Raw genomic sequence first — 9,777 nt, 5'->3', positions numbered from 1 at the left:
GCTCCAACATATCTAATAGAAGAAGTAGCCCCCATGGATTATTCCATTTAAGTGGATTCTATAGGAAATGTCCATGTTAGGGCTTCGGTTTTCTATTTGTAAATATTTATGTATCACCCTTGCTTACTTTCATTAAGATAATGCATTTGACATTACAAATGTAAATTTTAGTTGCATAAAATGTAGATAAAAAAATTTAAATCTAACCTTTTCTTTATTTAACTCCAAAAGTCCCTCTATTTTATATTACTAGTGAAATAAGTTTGCCCACTACATTTGGACTCAACATAAACTATACATTTTAAGAAAAATAAAATTCATGTGTATAAGTCAACTTCATCTTAAAGTCACACCTCATGTGCCCAAAGCCCCCCTATGTGACCCTTGATAAAATATTTATAGATTACCTTCTACACAATCTGAGGACATTCATTCATATACACATCAATATTATATATTATATTTGTATCCATCATCAATGCCATTTTGTGAAATCCATGACACAAAATCATTATTGAGTGAATCCTTGAGTGCCAAAAATCGTCATTGAGTGAACCTTTCATTTATAGGGAATATTAAGTGCAAGTGGTCATTCTACAACTTCATGGATCATCCTACCTAGCAATCACAAGTACATGGCTTAAGCCACCTTAAGCATATTGTAAGCAAGTGCTATTCACCTCTCTATTGTTCTATTCATCATGATTATCCATATAAATGTTCATTAGTTGTGATTATTCATGGATGGTGTGAATTGGATATGGTTTGGATTGGACATGGCTTTTCATAAGGGTAGGGGATATTTAAAATATATTTTAGTCAACTAAGGTTATTTTTTTCCAACGAAAAAAACATATCATTTTTCTTCGATTTGAATACCAAGTAGAATCTATAGGTGCATTCCACATCCAAAAAATCATTTCCCAAAGCAAGATTATTAAAAGTTTTGACCAAAGAGTTGCTACTTTGTTTATAAGCGCAATTCACATCCAAAAAAAGAAACATTACCTTAAAAAGGAATTATTAAAAGTCTTGACCAAAGAGCCCTTGCTCTACACATCATATAACAAAAACACTACTTTATAGAGGTTTTAAAAACTATAAGACCATAGAGTTCTCAAAAATGTTGACAACTACTTGTATCAAGGGACTATGAAGAAATTTGATAGGCCTAGTATGGTAGATTCAGAGGAGCCTTCATATGCAACCAGCTAGTATGTTTTTATTGTCAAAGGGAAACCATTGATAAAATATCAGCCCATTCATTATGTTCCCAATAGATATATTGGTAATTTACCTATTGAAAGGTATCTAAAATTCCATTGACCTATAGTTTTAAATAATTAAATGACCAAGAGCAAAAATGAACCTTTTACAAAATAAATAAAATGATCTTCGTAATGAAAATGAACTTGCACACAAGCTCTTTGATGTCAAGAATAAATATTTATCTCATTAAATTGTCATTAATACAAAACCTAATTCAAAACTTCGGTTCACCTAATGTAGCAAATAAATCCTAGTTCTTCCCTACATGGATTTCTTATTCACTGAAATGAAAATGGAATAAACTCGACACTTTTCCACCTTTAAATGTGAGTTGAAATAGGTTAGCTAGATTATATCTTCTCTTAGATGCTTGTAGATATTAAGTATATCACTAATGTAAAGGTTAATTAACCTTATTTAGTCATTCTCTTTTCTTTGGTTTAAATATTCATTGTTATGAGACATAAAATAGCTTACAACTAAAACTAACCTCCAACCTTATAATTCACTTAATTAACTCAAACTTCCTAATTAATCTAATGGCTCTCTCCCTTTCTTTTTCTCCTAGTTTTCCTTGTCTCTCAAACACCATGTGGTGACTTCACTTCCTTTCCAAGCTCTCATAGCTTGGCCCTACACTATTTCATGTTAATGTGATATCTTACTCCAACCATCATGCTAGAGTGTCTACTTTCATAGTGTCAATAGTAATAAAAGCATATTTATGAATGTATACAATTGTATATTTAGAGTAGCACAATTTTATTTACTAAGTTATACATCTCTACTCTATCATGATAATGCATCTCATATAGTCATGTGCACCACATTTTGCTCAAAATACTTTTAACATAACCTCAAGTTTCCTCAACCATGAGGTTGTCACCCATATGACACCTAGGAGCATGGATTAGAGCGATGCTCTTTGTTAATTATAATGGGTGTTTCCTCAACCATGAGGTTGTCACCCATCTAACACCTAGGAGCATGGATTTGAGTTAATTATAATGGGTTTACAAAACACTTTTGTTGTGCTTACTCCAAATTAGAGGGATGTTCTTTGTTAATTATATTGGGTTTGTTAATTATAATGGGTTTACAAAACACTTATGTTGTGCTTGGATTAGATGTATGCTCTTTGTTAATTATAATGGGTTTACAAAATACTTTTGTTGTGCTTACTCCGAGTTAGAAAAATGTTCTTTGTTAATTATACCCGGTTTACAAGACACTTTTGTTGTGTTTACTCCATTGTATTATATTTATGAATCCTAACTTAACCAACCAACCTTGCATGATTGTAGTTCATCTTTGTTAATTATACCCGGTTTACAAGACACTTTTGTTGTGTTTACTCCATTGTATTATATTTATGAATCCTAACTTAACCAACCAACCTTGCATGATTGTAGTGAACTTGCAGTTATACTTTGGCCAACTCTTCATAACCTACAAGTGTATGTCCTAGCCCTCAATTTATAGGCCTACGTAATTGTCATCGTCATTGTTAATTGTATAGGTAATTGATGACCCATGGGCCGAGAGATCGAGATCGAAACAAAGTAAAAGAAAGATCATTCACACGTGGTATCCAACAAACATGCAGCATGGTCACTAAACCATGCAGGATATCGTGATCGTGATGCTTGATTATACGATACATACAATCAAAGATGAAGCCACCATACGCAAACTAATAGCAACACATGAAATTTTATTAATATCGTTACTTGTACAAACTAATTTCGACATACGTTTTATACAAAATCAAAACTGTTAGCGACCTACCCAATCCATCACACTTTCAATTTATACGTCCAATGTATAATGCATAACAATGAATTAAGAAGAGACTTCGAGACATTTTTTTTTGTTTTATATTCGTTTTAGACGTCAAAAATTGCGTGACTTATCAATTACCAAATATTTTGGTTTCCTCGTGAGGTCTAGAACCCAAATTGAACACCGTCTCTAAAAATAGTTGTCAACACACATCAATGATTTGTCATTTACTGATCTCATTTACTATTATTCGTTATTAGAAAGTAACATAATCAATCATTTTTACTGGACACATGTGATACTACTTAGTGCTCGAGATACTTTACACTCGTTGAGCATAAATGAATCTTTCATAGTCATGCCTGAAAGTTCTCTAAAGAAATGCAAATGCCAAACAACACAATGTCAGATCCCACGATAAGCATGTAAAGCCCACCACATAAAATATCTATGAGAAAAAATTTAGAAACTACTAAGTCTTTCAAAAGATTTGTGTGTTATTGATCTTTCCTCTCTTGAACTAAGCATTCCCTTTGTATAACGCTTGTAGCTACAATGAATATTTAATAAACTTAGTCAACTTGCAATCATATCACTTGAAATCCCTTGAGATACAATGATATCAGGAACTCAGATTCAGCATACAGTGGCAATTAGATTCTGACTAGTGTCCAAAAGTCTAAACAAAATCATCTTTCAATGTATGTCTTCATATCTGTATTAATAAAATTTAATTAACCAAAAGCAGTTCCTTAGTTTTTGTGGTTCGAATTAGCAGATTGCTTATGCACGCCTTTGTCTTAGCACTTGCTCGGTGTATGACTCCCACTTCTTGTGATCAAGATGGCTAAGATCATCCAATTCTGCTATTGCAAGCAAATACTGTGTAAGCCCTACAAGCTCTTGATCGGTGCTGCGATTCAAATGAGCTTTACGAAAAGGTCTTATCACCAGCCCATTCTGTGGGTTCATGACAAAGTTCCTTCTAAGGTCATCGAACATGATTGTATTATTGGGATTGTAGTACTGGAAAGGGACAACAATATACAAAAGATTATTATATCCCAGATGAACAATGCAAATAACAACACAAACATAATATAAAAGTAAATTTTACTATAGTGTACCTTGGGAAACAAGCCCCATATTAGCCCAAGAGGCTTGCAATCAAAGACACCATGCGAATCAGATTTCACGGTGATCATTGCTAGATGATCAAGGAGTGCCGTAATTTTGTAATTCGGATTATTGAGAACTCCAAGCTGCTCCATCTTCACCTCAACCCACTTCATGCTAGAGAGAATAAGCATAGAACTTGGCACGTTAGCCATAGAATGCACTGAATAAGATAAATCAATATAAGACAATATTGCCTAAACAAATCTAAATGCTAAGAATATAGATTATAATGTATAAAACTTGTCAGAATAGTCAATGTTGCATCAATAAAGGGAATAAGCATAGAAAAACAAATGTTTCTAACCTCGTTGCAGACCATATGATTATATCATATTCCGCATAAGCAGCTGCCAAAAATTCATGGAGATCTGCAATCCAACGTATTAAATGAAAAGCAATATTGTGTTATTCAGAAAAAGCACTAAACTCTACACCACACTTACATGGACGCATAAGCTCCACAGGGTTTTCAGCTGTAGATCGATGGTCAAATAATGTGTAGTCAATGTCCAACACAAGTAATTTCTTGCCTTCACGACATGGATTGAGTTGTTTGATCTGCCAGCCAAAATATTTCTCTATTTTTAAATTATCTAGCCCTTCCAAATGTACAATAAAAGATCCAAAGAACTAATTTTTTTTCCTATTGAAATAGTTACTATCTCTAAAGATTTGACACATTGACCCACCAACAAAATTAATGGATCAGCTCCATAAACCGGCAGCAAAAGAGACATCAACTAAGATGTGAAAACATTAGCTGTAGACATGAAGATGAAACACTCCAGTAAAGCTAGTTTAATAGAAATTATTTCATTTATGTTTCAACAATCTCCTATATTTTTTCCAGAATTACATCACTCGTACAAAGAAAGGTTTCAGCATTGAGCAGCCACACTACTAACCTGGTTTGAAGGTATAATATTCAGCAATAATATTACTCGGTGTTTTACATTGACTAATATCTAAGATCAAGTTTTTAACTAAAGCATTCACTGGATTCATCTATAAACTATTATGAAAGAATGCAGTCCTTTGTATAAGCAATGACACTACTATATGCACATTCCCCAGTCTCCTTATATATTATATGCTAAATACGAGAATAAAACCTTTACTGATGTTGTGCTTGGGCAATGCTATTTAAATTAGCTATTGATGTCTCTCTGCACAAGGCTTCCGATATGCACAATATTCCTGTCAGTAAGTTAAAAATGTCTCCAGCACTTAGTATACCTCATGTGAATAAATGGCATTTTCCTCATTCCTCCCTCTTTTTCCTATGTTTACAAATTCCTCAGCTACTGCAAATGAAAGTCGTCAACTGCAAAACTTTCCCACCATTTGTTGCATATTTCTTAGCTTATGGGAACATTTCTAGCCACTTTCCAATTATTTCTGCCAACCTACAGCCTACTTCAAGAAATGACTTTGTCGCATAGTTGTGTGAGTATTTTCACTAGAAAGTGCTGCCTTAAATTGAAAACTCAACCAGTTCACTTGGTTCTTTTCTTTTCCAAAATTATACTACCACTGTCATCCAGAGCAACATAAGGTTTTTGACAATTTTTTGGATAATACACTAGATTGTTATATGTTTAGTTACTAACAGGGCCCTGGTTCACTAGTGAGGTTGATTGAGTATGAAGCCATCCACCAGGCTTACATTCTCCCTGTCATTTCGGCACCCGAATGGCATGTCTCAAAAAGAGATTAGGCCAGGTGAAGTCCCACAATTTTGGCAGAATAATTACCCCTCAGACCCGGAACCTAAGCCAAAGGAAATCTGTATTATGTTGTAATGAACCCCTTTTTAATTTTACCATAACTTCAAAGATTTTTGATGTTAAAATTTTAATTTCAGGAGAATAGCTCTGTAGATCCATGTGAATTCATTAAAACAAACAAACACCAACAGTTGAATAAATCACAAATCCAGCAGTTTTATTAAACTCCCTCTTGGATGATCTTCTTCCAAATGAAAAAGCCTTTCTTTAGTAGAGAAGGTTGCTCCTTTTGATGAGAATGATTTTTTGCTTCTTTGGATGAACTTCTTCAAGAACAAGGAGAGGATCTTTGCTTGCTTTATAACCTTGAAAATGATGACAATGCCTTCTTGCCCTTCAATATACTTTGACTTCTCTTGTAGTGTAGATAAAAAATGCTTCTAGGATTTCGACTTTCTCCAAGATGATGTGATCTTCATCCTTAAAGTCCTCAAGCTATCTTGCCTTGTAGACAACTTGATGAGGGTCTTTGTGACCTTTTGATGATGACTATAGAAACAAAAGCTCTTGTTGTTGCACATTGCTTCTTTGATCTACGGTTTGACTCTTCAATGTAGATCTTGATCTTTCGCTTTGATAGCCTTCAACTTGCTTTGATGCCTTCCTTGAAACTTGATCCTTGAATGTCTCTTTGATTAGATGCCCTTTCCTTTGACTTCAGCACCTTAGCTCTGATACCATGTTAAGAAATCTAGGGCATTAGCATTAGGGGATTTCTCTTCCCATTAGTGACTGCTTGTGAATGATTTTTACTTCTTTAGATTAGAATCTTCTTCATGTTAGATTATTAGTGTTCTTCTTCATCAAACATTAAACAATGCATGAACATAAATACACAAGAGACACATCATGTAGGATATAAGTTAGGGCCAAAACCTCTCACTCTTTGAGAGGAAAACCCGCACAAATTCTTCTTATAGAGATTCTAATTGACAAATACCAAGACCAAGACCCTTGACCTATTAGCCACTCCAAGACCAAGACACTAGTCCTTTGTTCTTGACTTCCTCTTCCTCTTCGACCTTCTTCATACTGAGATCATCTTCTTCAACGAGTTGTAGATACACTAGAGATAGTATCGAAACATGTCAATGTAATGTCACCAAATCACTGTGATATAGCACCGAATCTGTGGTTTCCATTACTGAATTGTGTCTTCTTTATAACACTGAGACTTTCTCACAGAAGTCTGAACTTATTGACTATAATGATATCCGAACTTGACTGTAACTATTCATCCAAATCCGAACTTTTGTCTTTGTGTTTTGCCACCCTAATTTTAGAGATCCGAACTGTGATCAGTCCTTAAACAAGTCTTCGTTGTCCCTTCATCATTTTCTAAGTTCCATCTGAACTAGTGTCTCCTATCTGTGATCCGAACTGGTCTCCTTTCTGTGATCCAAATTTCAGGGGAATGCGAGCTTATCTCTATACTTCTATACCCTTATCTGAAGTTAGCACTATAATTGACCTTCGAAAATCTCAGAGATAGTCGAGTTTTGTTCACTGTGATTACCCATTGAAATTGCAGAGGTATCTGAATCCCTGAACTGTACTTATGTGAAGATTCTAGTTGGGTATATATAGTAATTGGTCCTCCATAAATGAGTCGACATGTTCATCCGAATAGGTGTGTTTATTTGAGGTGAGCCAACATAAATGTCTTATTCTTACTTGAAGCCGACATGAAGAGGAGGATTGTGCTAGTCATTGAAGGGCTATTTATACATAGACATAGACTCGTATACAATTTACATATGCTCAAGAAGAGCCCTTCATACATGACTTTAATTCTTAATGACAAATCCTAAGGCTCTCAATGGGAGCCATCTAAAATAAAATTTACATATGCTCAAGAAGAGCCCTTCATAGATGACTTTAATTCTTAATGACAAATCCTAAGGCTCTCAATGGGAGCCATCTAAAATAAAATTTACATATGCTCAAGAAGAGCCCTTCATACATGACTTTAATTCTTAAAGACAAATCCTAAGGCTCTCAATGGGAGCCATATAAAATAAAATCACTTACTCATGAAACCCATGAAGCAAGGCTTACAAAAATAATTATTATTTTTATTACATCATTACAATTACATGTCATTATGAAGACCGAACCTAGTTACACTTTTCAACACCTCTAATTCTCTAAATACATGTGGCCTAATGTAGGGACCGACAACTTTGAACTGGTCACAAAAGTATCGGGTGGTCTCCCAGAGGAGGAGGCTGAGGAGAAACCTAGGGTCACACCATCTTGTTGTCTAGTGTGCTCTAGTGATCCAAAAATGGATCCTGGATAAACCTCTAAGTCTAAAAGACTTCATATAAGAGGTAAAAGGTGCCAAATGGCACAAATCCTTTGTAAATTAGAGGAAAATGAAAGTTGCAGGCTGCTCTCGGAAATAGTCTCATTTCAGAGATCTCTTCATTCTGAATCCAATGCAACTTGAATGGGAAAAAATGGACTTAGGATGCAAAAGTTATCACTCCAAAAAGATGCCTTGTTCTTTGGGAAAAGAGGCAAAAATCCTTTAAAAATGGGAAAAAAACCCTTATAAAGGGAAATCGCATCAGAGGAGGGCCAAAGGTGGACTTAAGCGGAGAGTGAGGGCACCCCCGAACGTCGATCCCTGACATATCGAGTCAGAAGCGAGCACATGCATATAACATAAAGGTGGGACCGGGCCGAGCGATATGCCGATCGCCGATATCGTCGGATCGGCATCGACCGTGGCCATGCCACGAGGCAAAGTGGGACCCCCACGCCGAGCGATATCGCGATCGCCAATATTGGCGGATCGGCTGGATAAACCTCTAAGTCTAAAAGACTTCATATAAGAGGTAAAAGGTGCCAAATGGCACAAATCCTTTGTAAATCAAAGGAAAATGAAAGTCGCAGGCTGCTCTCGAAAATAGTCTCATTTCAAAGATCTCTTCATTCTGAATCCAACGTAACTTGAATGAGCAAAAATGGACTTAGGATGCAGAGGTTATTGCTCCAAAAAGATGCCTTGCTCTTTGGGAAAAGAGGCAAAAATCCTTTAAAAATAGGCAAAAAAACCCTTATAAAGGGAAATCGCATCAGAGGAGGGGGGCCAAAGGCGGACTTAAGCGGAGAGCGAGGAAACCCCCGATCTCCGATCCCCGACATATCGGGTTAGAGGCGGGCACATGCATATAACATAAAGGTGGGACTGGGCCGAGCGATATGCCGATCGCCAATATCGGTGGATCGGCATCGACGATGGCCATGCCACGAGGCAAAGGCGGGACCCCCGCGCCGAGCGATATCGCGATTGCCGATATCGACGGATCGCAATCGGCGTCGGCATTGGCCATGCCATATGGGAACCCCGGGTCCATGCGATACACAATTGCGATCAATCGCATCGCAACATCGCGTCGGAGGAATGCGACGGAGCAAGCTATGTATATATATATATGCGCCGATGCGACGCGACCGGACCCGAAAGGGTTGAAAATGCCACTGAATAATTGTTTGAACTTTGAAGTCCGCCATAAGGTCCTCAGTCAGAATTTCAATGTTTTTAATGTATTTTTATAAATACAAGGGGGAATGCGACACAAGGGCATTGCAACTTGCGATAGCGATTACAAGCGGACTCGATGGAAAATAAGGCGGAATTCATAATATTTGAAGTCCCAAAAAAAAGGCAGATTGACGAATTTTCCTGTGTTTTAATGTATTTCTCTGTGTAAATAGAGAACACATTTTTTTGGGGGATTTCAAAGGCCCG

The 9,777-nt window shown here is 36.3% G+C and overlaps 1 protein-coding gene across 1 annotated transcript in view; it reads right to left on the bottom strand.

Moving 5' to 3' along the window:
• Positions 1–3,524: 3,524 nt before the first annotated feature.
• Positions 3,525–9,777, bottom strand: part of LOC149191908 (ubiquitin family protein) — a 195,131-nt gene continuing 188,878 nt past the window's right edge. Inside the window, exons 3-6 of the mRNA XM_089404409.1 lie at positions 4,674–4,788; positions 4,535–4,598; positions 4,179–4,344; positions 3,525–4,077 (exon numbers count right to left, since the gene is read on the bottom strand). Coding sequence (XP_089260535.1) covers positions 3,835–4,077; positions 4,179–4,344; positions 4,535–4,598; positions 4,674–4,788 — 588 coding nt within the window. The 3' untranslated portion in view covers positions 3,525–3,834. The remainder of the gene's footprint in view (positions 4,078–4,178; positions 4,345–4,534; positions 4,599–4,673; positions 4,789–9,777) is intronic.

This window comes from Pinus tabuliformis, chromosome 2_2 (assembly GCF_031772625.1).
Source record: "Pinus tabuliformis cultivar Carrire ecotype Pingquan chromosome 2_2, CPIR1, whole genome shotgun sequence".
Taxonomy (NCBI): domain Eukaryota; kingdom Viridiplantae; phylum Streptophyta; class Pinopsida; order Pinales; family Pinaceae; genus Pinus; species Pinus tabuliformis.
This window is presented reverse-complemented; position numbering and strand designations above follow the sequence as displayed.